The sequence below is a fragment of the Nannobrachium achirus genome, assembly GCF_963921795.1.
Source record: "Nannobrachium achirus genome assembly, chromosome: 3".
Classification (NCBI taxonomy): Eukaryota; Metazoa; Chordata; class Actinopteri; order Myctophiformes; family Myctophidae; genus Nannobrachium; species Nannobrachium achirus.
This window is the reverse complement of record NC_137812.1, coordinates 11,787,167-11,806,740: the sequence shown is the minus strand read 5'-3', so window position 1 is coordinate 11,806,740 and position 19,574 is coordinate 11,787,167. Positions and strand designations below refer to the sequence as shown.

General features: G+C 43.4%; 1 protein-coding gene across 1 annotated transcript in view; it reads right to left on the bottom strand.

Annotated features, from left to right (window-relative positions):
* The window catches only part of sh3pxd2aa (SH3 and PX domains 2Aa), a gene marked incomplete at both ends in the record, with an annotated part of 311,051 nt that overhangs the window by 89,289 nt on the left and 202,188 nt on the right, over positions 1 to 19,574 (bottom strand). The window contains one exon of the mRNA XM_080721366.1: positions 9,931 to 10,059. Coding sequence (XP_080577492.1) covers positions 9,931 to 10,059 — 129 coding nt within the window. The remainder of the gene's footprint in view (positions 1 to 9,930; positions 10,060 to 19,574) is intronic.

Genomic DNA, 19,574 nt, shown 5'->3' with positions numbered 1-19,574 from the left:
GGCACCGAGTGCCGCGCTGCGAGCTTGTAGATCTGCTATTTTTGAAAAATCGTGAAAATTAGCATTTTGACCCGATTCTATAAGTGTCTTTTGAAGATTTTTGGAAAAAACCTATGTTTCTATGTCAGCAATCTGGCCAGCCATCGTCAAAGAAAAGGTCCTTTTCACTTAACTGGAGCTCAGTTAGTCTGTTCTGGAGAGACTACTATGTCAGTGGTTCTCAAACCTTTTCATGTGAAGGACCCCCAAAATTATATTTATTTGCAATATTTGGCCACGGACACCCATCTCAAAATATTTAGTTCAGGGACCACCCAGAAGCAACATTTTAGTCACAAACCTTCGCTTTGGAAATACATATATTCAAAGATTTGTACACATTTTCACAACTTTTTCAAAAATAGCAGATCTACAAACTCGCAGCGCGGCACTCGGTGCCGCGCTGTGAGCTTGTATATCTGCTGTTTTTCACTGGTTAAAGCATTCAATAATTCTAGGCCTAAATGGGTTAATGTGCAACATTGTCTTCTCTCTCTCAAAGGTAACTACTCTACTACATCTTGGATCCAAATATTATAGCCTACCTTTGCTCCACTACAAATATTTGAAAGGTTTAGTTACTAGACATCGCGTGCTAGGGATGAGATGATAGTCGTTATTATTGTTTATCGTGATAAAAAAAACACTCACAATAATCACGATAATCGGATCAATTCACCTTTTATTTTCGAGCTGCATATCATCTGGTACCATTTAAACCCTTGATAATTGGTAAGACTGGCCTGGAAATAACGTACTTGATACAGTCTTTTCTTCACTCTCTACGGAATTCCTTGCCAAAAACACATTGCATTGCGACGCGTTGTGAGCTTGTAGATCTGCTATTTTTTGGCAAATGTTACGCCACCAGGATAATGGATGTTGGGGATATCGCGATTAATATTGCACATCGCGATTTATTTGGTCGCAATAATCGTGACATGACATTTTCATATCGTCCCATCCCTAATGCATTTGTATTGACAGTGTACAGTGGAACAGCAGGTGGTGAATATGAGCCTGCGAGGCCAATAACTTCTCACAGGGGTATAAGAACAACATCCCGCTCTGCTCGGTTGAACCCACAGGGGCGTCACAAGGGGGGGAGGGGAGTGGGACTGAGTTACTAGGGCCCAAGGTGGAGGGGCCTTAATTATAACAATTTTATACTTTAGCTATTGAAAAATAGCAGATATACAAGCTAACAGCGCAGCACCGAGTGAAAATGTGTGTAAACCATGAAAATGTGTGTAAATCTTTGAATATATGTATTTTTTTAAGCGAACTTTTGTAACTCAAATTTGTATTCGGGGGGTCCCTGGAACTAAATATTTTGAGATGGGGTCCGTGGCCAAATACATATCATTTTGGGGGTCCTTCACATGAAAATATTTGAGCACCACTGACATAGAAACATAGGTTTCTCAAAAAACCTTTGAAGGATTTGAAATATTCAGACTCTGCACACATTTTCACGATTTTTCAAAAATAGCAGATCTACGAGCTTGTATAAGTTAAAGCACAAAATGTGAGTGAATCCTTGTACCCGGGGCCCAGAATTTGAACAACATCCCACTCTGCTCGGTTGAACCAGGACCAGGTCAGGAGTGCAGGACCCAAGAAAAACTGCTGCTGTATCCATTTTAATTGTGCCTCGTTGAAATCTGCTACGCATCACTGTGGACCTGATACTCTAGTGACGACAGCGTGTGAGACAGGCACGTGCACACATAGACATCAAAGAGGGGCTTGAGCCCCTGCCCTTTTACCCGTCTGTAAAAAGTGCCCTCTCCCTAGACCAGGAATGCAGTTCACTATGGTGAAAGAAATGCAAATGCCCTCTTTCCATGCCATACCTGAAGGCAGCATTCAAGAGAATCGACTTGTCCGAACTCTCCAGAACTTGAATGCAGCATCTTATGTTGAAAGAATTGCCCTCTCTGTGTAGAAATCCATGCCGTTACACCACATCTCCAGTATTCACTTGATTATGTTTAGTTTAGTGTGGTATCAACTTCTATCAAGTACCAAAAATAGCCAACCTCCAAGCGGCTTGTCGGGCAGTCGGGGCAGAAACCTCGTCCATATTTCAACTTTTCATGTTTTTTTTTCTTTCCGTAAATGAATGCCCTACTACTGCCACACAAATGTTGCAAAAATAGCCGGTCTGCAAGCTCACAACGAGTGACGCGTTATAGACCTGCTGGTTCTTTGCTATTTTCAGACATTTTTTTTACTTAATAATGACTGCACTGGATCCATTGGAGCACATGTTATTTTTTCTCCCCCAGTCCCTTAAAAGTAACAGATTCGTACATAATACAAGGTTTCCACCCGACAGTGACGATATTGCGATCGTACGCAACCGGGGTGGGGGAATAAATAGTTGGAGAGCTTACACGAGAAGTTTGAGAAATTGAGGCCTAATTAATTGGCCGCACGGCAATCCCAAAATCACTGTAACCGTCGCTGCACTGAAACTGTCAAAGGCAATAAGCACTGCACAGCCTGAGGGCCGGCATGCAAGCATGAGGAGAAGCCTTTTTGGAAGGGGGGGCTGGGGGATTGTAGCTTTATACGAGTGCTCCGATGTGTTTGACTTGGCGTAGTCTTCTACTGATGTCATCATCGTCATCAGCCTCATCTTGCCCCCCCCCCCCCCCCCCCCCCTGTTGCTGTTGCTCCAGTTCTTTTCTGGGCCAGGAGAGGACAACTTGTAGCAAAGCATAGCTCAACTCAAATGCTCTTTTTCAATAGCCAGTGGTGGGAAATGTACTCACAGAATCAATACTGTATAGAAATACTTCGTTATAAGTAAAAGTCCGGAATTCAAAATGTACTTGAGTAAAAGTATGAAAGTGTTGGCACCAACGTGTACTTATAAAGTACCAAAAGTAAAAGTACTAAGTGTTTGAAAATAGCAGGTATAAAATAGGGCTAAAGTCGTTAATGTATGTTTTGTGGTATTATAATGTATATCTGCAGAGTAATTAGTAACTAAAGTTTTCAAATAAATGTAGTGGAGCAAAAGTGCAATATTTGGATCCCAGATGTAGTGGAGTAGAAGTAAAAGTACTGACAACTGGAACTAATCAAGTAAAGCACAAATACCTCAAAACTGTACTTAAGTAAATGTACTTAGTTACTTTACACCACTGCTTGTAGCAAAGTATATAGCTCAACTCAAATGCTCCTTTTCAATAGCGTCACCCGAAATCCCTCCTCGCGTACGGAACAAGTCCGATGTGATCAGGCAACAGCTGGGAGGAGGGGGGGAAGGGGGTCGCGTATGGCGTAATTCTATATTATCTTGGCATGAGAACAGAGCGCTTTATTTGTTGAATATTCATGAAACACGATGTTTAAATGACACACATCCTGGCTGCTGCTGAGGGGCTTCTGGCGAGTGGTGACTGGATGAGATGAGGATAAAAAACTAAGTTAAATCCTCGTTAAGTGAGAGTTGACAGCACAACGTCAGCAACGGGATGACGTTGTGAAGCCTCACAAGCATCTCTAGGCCAGTGGTTCTCAACCTTTTCAGGCTGTGACCCCCAAAATAATCATATTTTAACTGGGGACCCAAATGCATTTGGATGGTCCCCATCCGGAATCAATGGGGGTAAATTGACTATAATCACATTTTTGAAGCGGTGAAAGCCGCTTCCAAGGAGTGGCTTTGTCTGTCCCGTACCTGTTTTTTTGAGGATTCCCATAGATCCTCAAGGAGTGAGAATGTCTGTACCGTACATGCAGAATTGAGGATTGGTCAAGCTTCACATGACAATTTGGCCCTCTAGACAAAATCATTCATTCATTCAGAATTCATAAAAGTATAGAACTAAAGCACATAGAAAGTATAGATCTAGAACACAGATTTCAAAGCTCTAGAACACATAGAATAAAAATTCACCGCTTCACTTCGAACCGAGGTTTGATTTTTGTCTTAGGAATGCGATGAATACAACCAAAAAATATTATTGAACTCAAGTCTCCATGGCATGAGTTAATCAACAGAAAGAAAAAGTCATTTTGGGGGTGAACTACTCCTTTAAGTACACACTACTGAAAATCTATTCATAGACTACTATGTCAGTGGTTCTCAAACCTTTTCATGTGAAGGACCCCCAAACTGATATGTATTTGGCCACGGACCCCCATCTCAAAATATTTCGTCCCGGGGACCACCCCCAGAAGCAAAATTTTAGTTACACACGTTCGCTTTCATACATTTTCACGGCTTTTTCAAAACGGTGCCGCGCTGCAAGCTTTTATATCTGCTATTTTTTCAATAGCTAAAGCATTCAATAATCCTAGGCCTAAATGGCTTAAAGCTCCTTACGATGGCAAAAGTGACTCATTAACTCGCGTAATTACTCAAAGATGTGCAACAGAAGATGTACCGGGAGAGAGAGAGAGAGAGAGGGGCGATCACACGCACAATCAGTGTACAGATAAGAGGGGGGGGGGGGGGGGGAGGACATGTCGAGCGTTTCTAGGCGAAGCGCTGTTGCAGACATTGGAAGGCTTGTTGTAACCGCGCTGCTCATCTCTTGAGTCGTGCAAGCTGCTGGCTGTCACCGGGCTAAGCATGGAAAACGAGATGCGACGCCGCGGGGATTGCTGCCAGGGGCGTCACAAGGGTGGGGGGGGGGGGGGAGTGGGACTGAGTTACTAGGGCCCATGGTGGAGGGGCCTTAGTTATTTTATACTTTAGCTATTGAAAAATAGCAGATCCACAAGCTCACAGCGCGGCACTCGGCTTGTAGACCTATTATTTTTGAAAAGTCGTGAAAATGTGTGCAAATCTTTGAATATGTGTCTGGTGCTGGTGGAAAGGTCCATTTGTCGCCGTTTTTAAAAGTCAGAAAATGCTAAAATAAGATTGGTTTATTTTTTTTTTCGTTTTTCGTTTTTTTTTCTATTAAGACAGTTTGAATATATTAGAATGTTTTCATTCCATAAGATATCTTTGTTAAGGTTGCCAAATGTTAACACTAGTGTAGTAAACTTGCCTTACTTTGTGAGAGATTACAGACCGTTTCTGGAGGCGGAGAAGTCAGCTCTTTAGATTAGTTTCGATTGGCCGACGGAATCCATTGTTCATCAGGTTTCACTCGTGTTCACGCTCTGAGCACCGCCCATACAGCATGGTGCATCTGGATCTAGTGTGTAAACACTCTTCAGTCTGACTAACTTCATCTCGCTAATGTTATTGATTTGCAGAAGACAGTATTCTGGAAGGATTTATTTTTTGATTTATACGTCGTGATCTGACTCTCTGAGTCGCTCTCGGGCACACAAAGAAAGACAGCGATGATGTCTTCTCGCAATGGAACAGCCGGCGCTAGTGGGAAGCTAACGCTATACAGCGTATCTCACATCTCAGCCTCGTCTGTGGTAAAAAAATAAAGCCCCACCGCTCACGAACGCTTCTTACCTTTTGTGAACATTCTGTCCAAAAAGTAAAGGTCCTATACACTTCTCTCAACTGTTTACTTTTCAAGCGTGGAAGAAAATCCAATCAGCGTGTTGAAATAAAGAGTTTATATCGCTCATTTTGTCAGCCGTTGCATTATTTTCCCCTCTATTATTCGTTGTGTCTATACCACGTGACCAGGGGAGGCAGCATGTCTAAAAACAAAGGACCGGCTGACAAAAATGAGCGATATAAACTTTATTTCAACAAGCTGCTTCGATTTTCTTCCACGCTAATGAAGTAAACAGATGAGAGACCGGCATAGGACCTTTACTTTTTGGATATAATGTTCACAAAAGGCAAGAAGCGTTCGAGAATAGCGGGGCTTTGTTATACTACAGACTAGTGGCCGAGATGCGAGATACGCTATAGCGTTAGCTTCATGCACTTAGCTGCAGGCTAACGTAGGCATCTGTTGTATAAAACGCGACCAAACTCTATTTTTGCTCTTCTACAAGCTCACAACGCGAGGCGGTTAAGCGTAGCCTGTAGATTGTGGTTCATTAGTTCAGATGATCCTTCAATCTGACTGAAGTTACACAAACAGAAAAATCGACGATGTTATATAAAGCACAGCGCACGTAATAGATTCACTTCAACCTCGTGTTCGTGTTTAGCAGTTAAACCTATTTGCTACGTACGTCTACAAAAACTTTCATATTTCAAAGATAAAGTGCTTATTGAAGTCTCACAGATGTCACAGTATGGTACGCTCAAGCAGAATTACCCGTATCTTTCGTATTGTTTAATAAACAGCATTTTAATCCGATCAGACGCCATTTTCTGTTGTTTTTCAGCCATGCGACCCCATCGGTTGCGAGGTGTACTGCACTTAGATACATTAATACCTTTTTAAGGAAACGACGACCGATCGGATTAAAATGCTCCTCGTTAAATAATACGATCATTACGGGACATTCTGCGGGAGCGTACCCTATGGTGACATCCGTGAGCCTTCACTAAAGCAATTTATCTTTGTAATCTGACCGTTTGTGTAGACGTACGTAGCAAATTGGTTAAACGGCTCAACAGCAGATTGTGTTGAATTCACGGTTGGCGCAGCGTAGCGTCTTTACATTTAGCCCAATAATGCTAATCTACAAAGCAACTAAAGTTTAAAACATACATAAACCACTTTAGCCCTATGTTATACCAAGGCTATTTGAAAATAGCCGATCTACAAGCTCACAACGCATTGCGGTGCGACGCGTTGTGAGCTTGTAGATCTGCTATTTTCAAACATTTTGTACTTTTACTTTTGGTACTTTAAGTACATTTGGATACCAATACTTTTGTACTTTTACTCAAGTACATTTTTAATTCTGGACTTTTACTTGTAACAGAGTGATTCTACATTGCAGTATTGATACTTTTACTTAATTATAAAATGTAGGTAATTTTGTAACACACTATTTTAGTGAAAAATAAAAACTACAAAAAGAAGAAAATGACAGGATGAGCATATAAGGAGGGGAGGAGGTAGAAAAGACCACTGGCCACTATTTCTGACATGGCTGCAAGCACTATAGCACAATATATTACCACAGGTCTACTACTAAATAGTAGTTTTAAATAATTGTAGTAAATAAAAGTAAATTTGAAGTTGACAGCTACCACTGTGGGTGTGGTTTGACTTGGGGGAGTGATTTAGGGGTGTAGGTAAGTACCTATTGTCCCTCCCATTGTCACACCCACTTCTGGCGACCTAGAGGTGTAAAATGTTCCTGGCATTCAAATGGCTTTTTAAGCACTTTGGGGTTTATGGTGCAACAAGTTTAAAATATCCATAACTTCTTCAAATATGCTCCAATTCCAACAAATGATACATCATATGAAAGCTTAGATTCTGTACTTGGATAATCTGTACAAAAAAGAAAAATGACCAATGCAGACATAAGGAACAAAGTACCAGACCTAGTCACATATATGTATTTTTTAAGCGAACTTTTGTAACTCAAATTTAGCTTCTGGGGGGGTCCCTGGGACTAAATATTTTGAGATGAGTGTCCGTAGCCAAATACATATCATTTTGGGGGTCCTTCACATGAAAATATTTGAGCATCACTGACATAGAAACATAGGTTTTTCAAAAAACCTTAGAAGGATTTGAAATATTCAAAGACTTATTTACTATTTTTCAATAGTTAAACCACAAAATAACGCGTAATAATGCGTTCCCAGTCTAAATGGGTTAAACCCCCTCCGCCATGAAGAACATTCATGGGGGGCCTGCAGTGAATCCTTGTACTCAGGGCCCAGAATTTGGTGTGACACCCCTGCTTGCTGTTGCACGTACAGTACGTTAGAACGTGGAACGGTGGCAGTGAGCTGAGAAATGAACTGCTGACTCTCGCCCCGAATAAACACATTATTCTGTTTCCATTATTCCATTATTATGCAGGGTTCAGTCACCGGAATGAGATTTTGTAATTCCTTCTTTCCCGGCAATCGCACGATACAGACTCAGTGTAATACTTTAGTTTTTTTGGAGTTCTTCAAAACTTCAAATCTGTGAGGGAGGCATTTGGAAACGGGGACATTTGGGGTCAGTGAGAGATTGCCCTCCCCCATTAAATCCTTCGCCAAACATAGCCGATCTACAAACTAGTGATGTGTCGTTCACTCGTGAACGATTCGTTCAAATCCCTGAAATGGGTCGTTCAGACTTTCGTTCACACCCCCTGCATGTCAAACCGGCAGAACTTCAAATGAAAATGGTTGAGAATAATTGCTACATAGCCACGCCATACACATCTACTCCTAAGGGGGTCCCTGGCATATCTTTTCAAATGGGGGTCTGCAGCATTAATACATGCACTTTGAGAACCACTGGCCACCTAAACAACGTCTGCCTACCAGTATGTACTCTGCTGCAAGTCAAACACAACCAGCAAGGTAACGCCAAGATCCACTAAGGAGATGGGAGTGTGTGTGTGTGTGTGTGTGTGTGTACTGTACGTGCCTTCGTGCGTGCATGTGTGTGTGTTTGTGTGTGAGCGAGGGAGGGAGGGAGGGAGGGAGAGTGCAGCAGGGGATTCTTGAGGACAAAGGGCAGAACGGAACAAATCGTCTCAAGAGAAACAACCATGAGAAGAGACAGAGAGAGAGAGCGACACACAGACAAACGCAGAGAATGCCTGTGTGTGTGTTAGCTCCTTTCGGAACCCCTCACTCCACTGCTACGCAGCTCCGAGATGGGGTTCCTACTGGTCGGCTGCCGAAATCTTGTTGTTGGTGACTCACAGTTGCTGACTGTGAGCATTTGACCAAATCGCGGAGGCAACAGTCTGGCCACGCGAGACTACAACGGGGAAAACACGGGAAAACACAGAGCCGGCTGGTCTTTCGAACGATATAAAGTCTTCATTTCACCCCAGTGCTTCGAGGTTGTTCCACGCTTAAAAAGTAAAACGATTATACTTTCACAGAGGCCCGTTACTTTTTGGATAGAGTGTTCATCAAAGGTAAGAAGTGATCGCTAACGGCGGATCGTGGATCCAACAACAAGATTTCGGCAGCCGACCAGTAGGAACCCCATCTCGGAGCTGCGTAGCAGTGGAGTGAGGGGTTCCGAAAGGAGCTATGTGTGTGTGTGTGTGTGTGTGTGTGTGTGTGTGTGTGTGTGTGTGTGTGTGTGTGCGCGCGTGCATGCGTACGTACGTGCGTCAGGGATTGATAGCAAACCCATAAAGCCAAACAGAAAGAGCAAACGTCAAGATTGCGGTGCAATGTTTGCAAAGCCATCCAGCCAGAGCGCTGCAGAGGAGGACCAACCAAACACACACACACGTGCAAAACTTTTTCACGATTCTTCAAAAATAGCAGATCTACAAGCTTTCAGCGTGGCACTCGCTGCCGCGCTGCGAGCTTGTATATCTGCTATTGTTCAATAGCTAAAGCAGGGGTCTTAGTTAAGAGAGAGAGATAAAGCAGGGACCCCCACAACCTTTTCAGAGATTCCATAGTCTATATTGTTTGACAGCACAAACATCAGTGCATTTTGTATTCATGTCAATTTGTGTTTTCAGATATTTAACCACTTGAACCGTCAATACTTAAACTTGACCTTTCACTCTGTACTTAGTCTTCTCTTTTTCCGCTCTACACCAAAATAGCCGATCTACAAGCTCACAACGCCTCGCAGCGCGAGGCGTTGTGAGCTTATAGATCTGCAATTTGTGGCTAAAGTTCTCCGAACATGGACACTATGGTTCAAGTGGTTAATATAAAAAAAAAAACTTTCTATCACTCTCTCAAAGATTTGGAGGACCCCCCTGTAGTAACTCTGAGGACCCCCTAGGGGTCCCGGGACCCCCCGTCGAAGACCCGTGACCTAAAGTATAAAACAATTCCACCCCAACACACACACACTAAAACAAAACAAAAACCAAAACACAAAGCGTCAGACTCACCGCTCTCGCTCTTCTCGATCACGTCCACCGTCTCGCCGGCCTTGAGGCTGATCTCCGAGTTCTCCTGCCGCTCGTAGTTGGCCACCACCACGTACTGCTCCAGCACCATGGCCTCCGGGCCGTCCATCCCTGAGGGGAAGAAGCAGGAGGTCAGCCATCGCCCGGCGCTCGAAGACGGAGCCCCCCGCGGCGAGCGGCACGACCGGCGATCACCGCCGGCGACCCCGCCACGCTGCTGCGTTGTCGCCGCCATCCCCCTCCGCCCCCCCTCGCCCTCGCCGCCGCCGCCTCCGAGACCAATCAGAAGAAGAAGAAGAAGGCGAGCTTCTCACTGCGACCCGGCATGCGCATGGTGGTGGTGGTAGTAGTCCCCGGCGACGTCCGCTGGCCATATAGATGCTGCGGCGGCGGAAAAGTCGTCCCGCCCGGCGACCGCGGAGGAGACGCGCCGAGGAGGAGGAGGAGGAGGGCCCGCCTCGGAGAAGGGAAGCAAAACAAAACAGGGGGAGCGAGAGGAAAGAGGCTGCATCCTTAGTGGAGGGGGCTGGCCGGCCTCACGGGGGGGGTGGTCATGATCTGGACCCCTACTCTGACCTGACTGACTGACCTGGGGGGCTTCACGGACGGGGTTAGAGAGAGAGAAAGAGAGAGAGAGAGAGAGACGGAGGGAAAGAAACAGAGGAGGACAAGCGGAGGAGGAGAGAGAGGAGAGCTACTAGCGGGCCGGAGGTTGGAGGAGGACTGACTGGACTGGCTGGGGGGAAGCGAAGAAGTCAGAAGTGGAAGAAGAACGGAGAAGTTTCAATCTGTGGAAAATCAACAGCAGCACAAAAAAAGGGGTCGAGAGAGAGAGAGAGAGAGAGAGGGGGGGGGGGGGGGAGCCTCCCCTCACCGCTGGGTTTGGTAGGAGGCTGCCGTTGGGACGAGTGGGGGGGGAGGGGGGGAGGGAGGGGGTGACGAACACACCAATCATGGCAGTCGACACTGCTGGCCTTAAATAGAAACATATGAGTGGGCTGGGGGGAGAGAGAGAGAGAGAGAGAGAGAGAGAGAGAGAGAGAGAGAGAGAGAGAGAGAGAGAGAGAGAGAGAAGCAGTGGTGGAAAAAGTACTCACATTTTCTACTTGAGTAAAATGATCAAGGTGCATTAATGTATGTGTCATAATATAATCATTTATATCTGCAAAGTAACTAGTATCTAAAGTTTTCAAATACTTAGTGGAGTAAAAGTACAATATTTGGATCCGAGATGTAGTGGAGTAGAAGTAAAACTATTGGAAATTGGAAGTAGTCAAGTAAAGTACAAACAACTAAGAATTGTACTTAAGTAAATGTACTTAGTTACTTTACACCACTGAGAGAGAGAGAGAGAGAGAGAGAGAGAGAGAGAGAGAGAGAGAGAGAGAGAGAGAGAGAGAGAGAGAGAGAGAGAAAGAAGGAAAGAAAAAAGAGAGAGAGGCCGGGCCTATGTTTATGCGAAACAGAAGAAGAACGCATTTCAGTTGGGGTTATGTTGCTCTACTTTTCCTCTCTCTCTCTCTCTCTCTCTCTCTCTCTCTCTCCCTCTGGCAGTTTAACCCCTTCCCTGCCAGTGGTGACTTCATTCTTACACCAGGTTCACACAGTGCATGCGTTTTCGGTGCGAGTCGCAGACTCACAGCTGACTGCCATGTTTTTGTCAGAAAAAGGAGATGACGCGCGACGAAGCGAGTCACTCGCGATGAGGGGCTTTTCAGCTGATAATCATCTACGTCACGCAAACCGTCTTTCTGGCTTTCTCGTTTTCTTACTTTGGGAGGTTATTGGGGTGTTTATTCGTGTCTCTCTATAACCCAGTCGGTTCTCAACCCTGCAAGCCAAATGACGTCATGATGACGTTATGACAACGTCCTCCGGTGACTCCGGTGACGTTCAGAACTAGGCCAGATCACAGCCCATATGGGGATGATCTTGACGTCATTACGTCATATGGACTTTTTTGTTTGACACAGGATTATTGTTATTGTTTGTGATGTTAGTTGAAATATGAGCATATAAGGTTATATTCTGGGACATATCTGACTACTGTAGTTACCACTCTCTGATTAATCCAGGACGTCCGTTTTCGTGGGCAGGATTTATGTTGGTTGAAATCAGGTGATATTCTAGGCCAGATCTGACAAGTCATGGTTTCACTTGATCTGGCCCCAATCCAGACGTCACCTCGTGTTGCGAGGCGCTGTGAGCATGTAGATCTGCAATTTTCACAATTTCTGCCTCTAATATTTGACAATTTGGCCAGTGTATCATTTGTCATTTTAGAGGTATTAAAAAGTCCATAAATTGTCACTTTCGAAATGTGCACATATATAGCCTCTATTCCCATAAACTGTATGTTGGTTTGTTTACTGTTGAGTGAGAAAACAATGTTGCACATTACGTTAATCATCTGGGGGACCCCCCAAAATAATTTGTGGACCCCCCCTTGGGGGCCCCAACCCACAGGTTGAGAACCACTGTATTACATCATATGGTCTTTTTTGAACCAGGTTTTCTTTTTCCGGGGGATTATCGCAGGGTTGTTTGTGTCTCATATCCGTAAGCATTTCCTAACATCAGGAGAGAAGGGGGAGAACCCCAGAAAACCAACCACAAACTCATGTTTTCCTGGGCAGCCTCGGATCATGATTTACTCTCTGTCTGTCGGGTGGAAACCTCATATATGTCAAAAAAACGTTACTTAAAGGGGTCCCACCATGCTTTTCAAAATATATATTTTATATAAATATTGGTCCATAAAACGGTTTCATACAGGTTTTAGCCTAAACAACAACTCGGATATTGAAGTTTCATGTTCTGTCTGTTTCTAATTCCAAGCCGTTTCAGAAGGAATACCAAAATGCCCTTTCTTGGCAACGGGGCGCTGTCTTTGGGCTGAAATTGGAACGATACAGAGAATATTAGAGAACCACGATGAGAACCATGTAGAGTCAATCGTAATCTTCTCTGTATCGTTCCAATTTTAGTACCACTTTACCTCATGGTTCCACCTCATATATATAGTCTCAATAGAATATAGCCTCCCAAAAAGTAATGCCCCCTTCTCGAGGGGGCCCAATAGGAAATGAGACCCTTTGTGACGTAAGCAAGGGGCCGATTTCAAAAGAGTACCGTTCAGACACGCCCATTCAGAAAATCACTGAAATGAAAGGCAAGGCTTAGAGTTAATGAATGGGTTTGTTGGGGGTGAAAGAGACACTGGGAAGACCAATAAACAAGATAAAATAAAAAAATGTGAAATTCATAGTGGGGCCCCTTTAACATAAATATGAAAAAAAAAAAAAAAAAAAAAAACATTTTTTGAAATCTTGTTTTTTTTTTTAAGCAATAATTTCACTGACCCCATGCAGTACCTCCGCGGACCCCCTAGGGGTCGCGGACCCCCTGTTGAAGACCCCTGCTTTGAGGCATTTAACAGTAATTGGGGCAACACTGGGGGAGGGGGGGAGGGGGAGCATATACATATATATATCTTGTTTCCTTGCATTAGCACCGTCAACATAACGTTTAGGGAAAAACAAAGAAACTGTAATCCCCCTCCGCCCCCAGGCCTATAGGCTATGACCAGCTTGACTCTTGAAAACTATAAGCGTTCTTTAGGATTCCTTGGTATTTCACAACTTTCTTTTGGCACACAAATGTTGCTTTGTCTCCACGGGAACGACCGGCGTTGAGGTTTTTGTGAATAGTTGGACCTGTGCTACTTTATGGCCAAAGCTTAACCTCAATTGCTCCCTGAAAGGAACACAGACGGGCTGTGTTTTTCTGCAAAGTAAGATGCTTATTTCACCTTGTGGAGGGGGGTCGTAAACAATATGACACAGAGACGGAATAGCTGCCCTTTCTTTAGGGAGGAAGGGGTTACCGACACTCCCCGAGGTAGGTTACAGTACACGTCTGTTTGTTTAAATAGTGCTGTGTACTGTACTGCACTCTTATTGTTGAAACCTCGTATGTCCATATTATGACTTTTTGTGTTTTTATTGTAAACCAATCCCTGCCCGTTCGAACAAGATATGCGCTCCGAATTATGTACAGTTTGGGTTATGGGGTATACGAGGGATTGAATGTAGGAGTCTCAGAAGTAATGTTGGAGAACCCAGACGTATCAGTGATGTCAGTCATCTCCAAATTTGAGCACTGTTTCAGCATGCGGCTGTTATTATGGCGGAGACACATGCGCAGTACAGGCGGCTCCAAATGTGGACACTGTTTAGTATCAGTGAAATCAGCATGTGTGTATATCAGACAGACATCGGACAGACAGACATTCAGTTGTTTATTAGTAGTATGAACGGATTGAATGCCCTACTACAGCAGTGCTTTTCAACCCTTTTCATATCGACGTCCATTATTTATTCAGCATTCGAGCCAACAGCACTAGAATATTTTGTTTTTGTTGGATAGGATTTTGTCCACAATTCCATCCTGTATTGATGTGGTACCATGGTAGAGATAACCCGTTGATCAAATACCAATTCTTCTACTTTATCTAAATGTGTAGACTTCTTGTAAATTAAGACAAAGTAATGCATTATGGGTTAGTGCATTGTGAGGAAGAGGCCCAACAAAGCCACAGTGAGGCCTTTAGGAGTGCCAGTCAAGCCGCTAGCGGCTGAGGAACCCACTGCTCCTGAATTAAATAGGCTATTTAAGCTTTGTACTGCTACGGCAGATGACAATGGCAACTGGAAATGATCAGCGCTCGATAGATAAACCGTCTCTACTACGGCAGGAGCTAGCTTTCCACGTAGCGCCTACAACGCCTGCTGCGTAGACACGTCGCCATGGGAACCAAAGAGTTCAGCAAAAGGGGTGGGACCCCGTCACCAACGGCTGTTTGCTTAACGATTTGGACCGCAGTGGCGATTACGTCATAGCAGCCGTAGTCCCGCCTCAGGTCGCGGTAGTAGAAATGGGCTCCTTAAATTCCCAAATGTTTGGTACTGGGAAGTCTGATGCAACTCACAGGTCATGGACCTGCATGGTGAGAGCAGGAGTAGCAGGAGCCCAGTCAGAAGTCAACCCACAGAGCCTGGTCCTTCCACGCACCAGATTGCCCCTCCCAGTCTCGGCAGAGTAGTTCCGGAGCAGTGGAGTGTGTGGCCTTGTCTTTCCCTATAATGGGACTGACCATAGGTAGCTACTGGGACGTAGTCTGGACTTGATCACCCTGGCTAGGTCACCTGAACAAGGGGTATGATGTTGCGAGACCCGAAACCCCTATGACCTTGGGATACGTCCCAGGTGCATCCATGCAATGTTTTTCCGTTATACTGTAGATGTTTAACAATAAGTTAACACTTGAGATTATAAAATGAACGGGTCCATTTGGTTTCATTTTACGTTTTCAAGAGTGGACCCTTTAGTCCATTTGGTGGCCAACTCTCCATCATTTACCTGGGGACCACCTGGAACGCCCTCAAGGACCACTGGTCACTGGTGGTCCCCGGACCACTGGTTGAGAACCACTGTACACATAATAGCGTCACACAAAAGTACCCAAAAATAGTCGATCTTGTCGATCTTCAGTTTTTTGATGTATATATTATTTTTTAATTTGAATACTTAAAAGTAACAGTTTGGAATTTAGGACATAATTCATGAGGTTTCCACCCGACAGAGAGCTTCTAATGCTTTTAAAGTGCTTCTGTAATGGCCTACTTTTTATTTAACAACTTGGCAAGTATGTCATTGTTTTAATGCATACTTTTAAGGCAGCCTATTTAACCATTTTCAACCTGGCATCCCTGTTTTGGGTGAAGTCATGGTGGAAAATCTTCAAAAACAGTTAAAAACTCATCATATTGAGCTTGAGAGAAGATTTATACTGATATAATTTCTAGGGCTGGGATGCGATTACATTTTTTAAATCTAATTAATTACAGGCTCTGTGATTAATTAATCGCATTTTAATCGCACATCGATATTTGACCTGAGAAGCATTTTTTTTTTCAAGTAAAACACATGTACGAGTGAATCAACGAGTGAGTTTTTTTTTAATCTAAATTTCGCATCCACTGGGCCAAGCAAAGCGCTCTGATCGGCTACTTCTCTCTTTGCGTTTGTTGTCTCTTCTTGGTTGGTACATCGCTATGATCGGTATTCCCGAAACTGAAGGTTCTGTGGTGTAAAAACTAAGTGTGATTAAAATGCGTAATTTTTTTTAATTGCGTTAATTTCATGTAATTAATTAATCGCAATCAGTTAAAGTCCCAACCTTAATAATTTCATAATTCACCACAGTCACCTCCACTATTTTTTCAGCTAAAGTTATTTCTAATAAAGCAAAGAGAACACACGAGGAGGCTGGACACTTTTTTTTACCGATCTGCTGAAATGACAGTTTTGCAATCCCCAAACTAAATGTGACAGCATTTTGGGCGCAGACTCTTTCACGATTTCCAAGTGGGAAAGGGTTGAGAGCCCACTGGGATAGAGACACGAACAAACCACCCAAAGTAAGAAAATGGGAAAGCCAGATAGACGGTGCGTGACGTAGATGATTATCTGCTGAAAAGCCCCTCATCATGAGCCACTCGCTTTGCCGTGCGTCATCTCCTATTCTGAAAAAACATGGCAGTCAGCTGTGAGTCTGCGACTGACATCGAAACTGAGCTTGAGAGTTTCACTTGGATTATTTTAAAGAGAGTGTAAGTGATAGTTGGTGTACTTTACTGTAGACTAGTATAGAGTGTTTGTTGATGGGGTCTCCCCATCACTCCAGGATTTAGGAAATACCCGTAATTGCCGGACTATAAGCCGCTGCTTTTTTCCCATGGTTTGAACCCTGCGGCTTATATGTCGATTTTTACAGCTAACGGCCGGTTAGTTAGTTTTACAATGGTTATTAACAAGGATTTATATATAGATTTTTACAGCTAACGGCCACCAGGGGCGCTCTAGCAGGAAGCAGGAAGGACACCTGCGGCTTATAGTCGATAAACAAGCGAAATTGGAAATGATGGCACGAAGAAATGAGCAGACAAAGTTGAAACTTGAACACTAAAATTTAAGCTGATATAATTTCACTATTTTGTCAGCTAAAGTTATTTCTAATAAAGCAAAAAGAACACATTGGCTACTTGGCATACACTTTTTTTTTTGTCTATCTGCTGAAATGACAGTTTTGCAATCCCCCAAACTAATTGTGACAGCACTTGGGTGAAGGCCAACGTTAATTGTCTCTATGCTTTAAACATAGAGGCTGAAATATATTCTGAACCACTTGGTTTTGGTAAACATTTCTGTTCCATTGAGCAACAGACCCACAACTGTTTTCTGACATCCCTGTCTTCCGAAAATACTGCAAACTCTGTTGTCTTCTTCCATGTAATTGTGCAAAAACGCAGCGTGAAGTCCCAGTCTGGGCCCAAACCTTTACTTACTAGAACAAGAGGACAGGGGAGACTTTTTTTCTATTTTTTATTTTAATGAAGTGAGCCTTCAAAAGCACTGACTAAACCTATCCGAAGTAACATAATTAATGTTCAAGTGCCAATTCTTTTAACTAAGCGATACAAAAGCTGACTGCAGTTAATTGGGGATGAGAGAATTAATTTGCTGACACAGCGCTAATCCCCGTGCTTTTTTCTTGTTAGACACAGTGACTGTCAGTCATTCGTATCTGTGTTGCGTGCTATGATTTGACTTTCGTGTCGGTTCCCGACGCCTGCTTGCCATCAGCGCTAATCAGATTGTCTTTTCTTTATCAATGAGAAACACTTTCACTCAACCTTTCACCAACTTTAAAACATTTTTCCCTCCCAAAATTGCTAAACTAGCGGATCTACTGTAGTTTTCAGCTTGTAGATTGGCTATTATCATCTATGTCGGGTGGAAACCTCATTATGTCAGAAACCTTTCAGGATTCAAATTCAAAAGTAGCAGATCTACAAGCCCAACACTGGGTTTTGGATTACTATTTGGAGATAAGGGGTTTCTGCCTGACAGCACCTATATAGGGTTTATGTAGTACAGTATTCAGGGACGTGCAGAGACTGTTAGAGGGGCAGGGGCTGAACGTTCTAAAAGGGCCTTTGGTGGAAATATCGAAAAGAGCAGACCTCCAAGCTCACGACACGTTGTGAGCTTGGAGGTCGGCTATTTTCGGTGTGTTATACCACTCATACGCATCATTTCTACACAGAAAGGGCAATTCTTCATTGGCACATTTCACTCAGTTTTTTTTCCATCTCACTCATGTCACTTTGGCTGCTGACCTCACTCAGCAACGAAATAAAAATAAAATAAACAAAAATTAAAATAAAACAATTCACAGGAGGCAAGCAGTGATCACCCCATGATGTGCACTGCAATGTAGTTTCAAATGCATTACATCTCAGATGCTTTTTTGAGAGTAAAAAAAAAAAAAAGAAGAAGACATGCATGACATGCATGATCTGGGCAGATTGCCCCAGGAAATGTGCCAATGTGAACCAGAGACATCGGTAAGATGCTGCATTCAAGTTCAGGAGAGTTTGGACAAGGCAATTCTCTTGAATGCTGCCTTCAGGTATGGCATGGAAAGAGGGGCATTTGCATTTCTTTCACCATAGTAAAGAACTGCATTCATGGTCTGGAGAGGGCACCTTTTACAAATGGGTAAAAGGGCGGGGACCTTGACCCCCTTTGATGTCTATGTGTGCACATGCCTGGCACTATGTGTTGACGCCTTTTCTTCACCATGCATGCACGCACGCAGGCACATGCTTGACTTGCTGACAGCAGGGCAGCGGTATGGATGGTCTCCGTTTTGATGACTCCAACACAGCCGCACGCTTTCATCTTTATTTACACCTCCCCGCCATCAGTTCACGTCCAAAAGGTTTTGCATCCCGGGAAGAAAGCCCCTCTATCAAATCGCTGCCCTGTAGCAAAACCTCTTATCTCCATATTTTAACTTTTCGTGTTTAACTCAGTTACTGCCAAATTAAATATGCCTTCTAATGGCATTATTGCCATAAAATCTCCATAGACTCCCATGTAATTTATAGTGCACAGATCATGCACGCCCATGCACAGATCATGCACCATGTTTGTGCAGGCTGTTCACAGCTTTCAAACAAAAAAAAAAGATTGGAAATCCGTTCAGGCATTCTTGAGATAATAGCCATTATGTTTTACATTATGTAAGCAAAGATGGCTGCCCTGTATGAAAGATGGGGTTGTATGGGGGGTGGAACATGCAAAATCGCGATTGAAATCATGTTTACTAGATTTAATGGGGTCCAAAAAAATAAATAAAAAATAAATAAATAAAAAATGTTTTTTTTTCTAAGTAAAAGTCGCCAAAAGTCGTCTGGCAGGGAAGTCCATAGTGAGATAGTTGATCTGAAAGTCGTTTGGCACTGTATGAGTTAACTCATTGAGTGCCAATCCCGAACTAGTTCGGCTTTATTAGCGTATCGCAGAGTGCCGATCCCGAACTAGTTCGGCTTTAAAAAAAAAAAAAAAAAAAAAAAAAATTGAAAAATTTTTTTTTTAATTTTTTTTTTTGGACCCCATCAAATCTGGTGAACATGATTTCAATCGCGATTTTGCATGTTCCACCCCCATACAACCCCATCTAACATACAGGGCAGCCATTTTTGTTTACATAACAT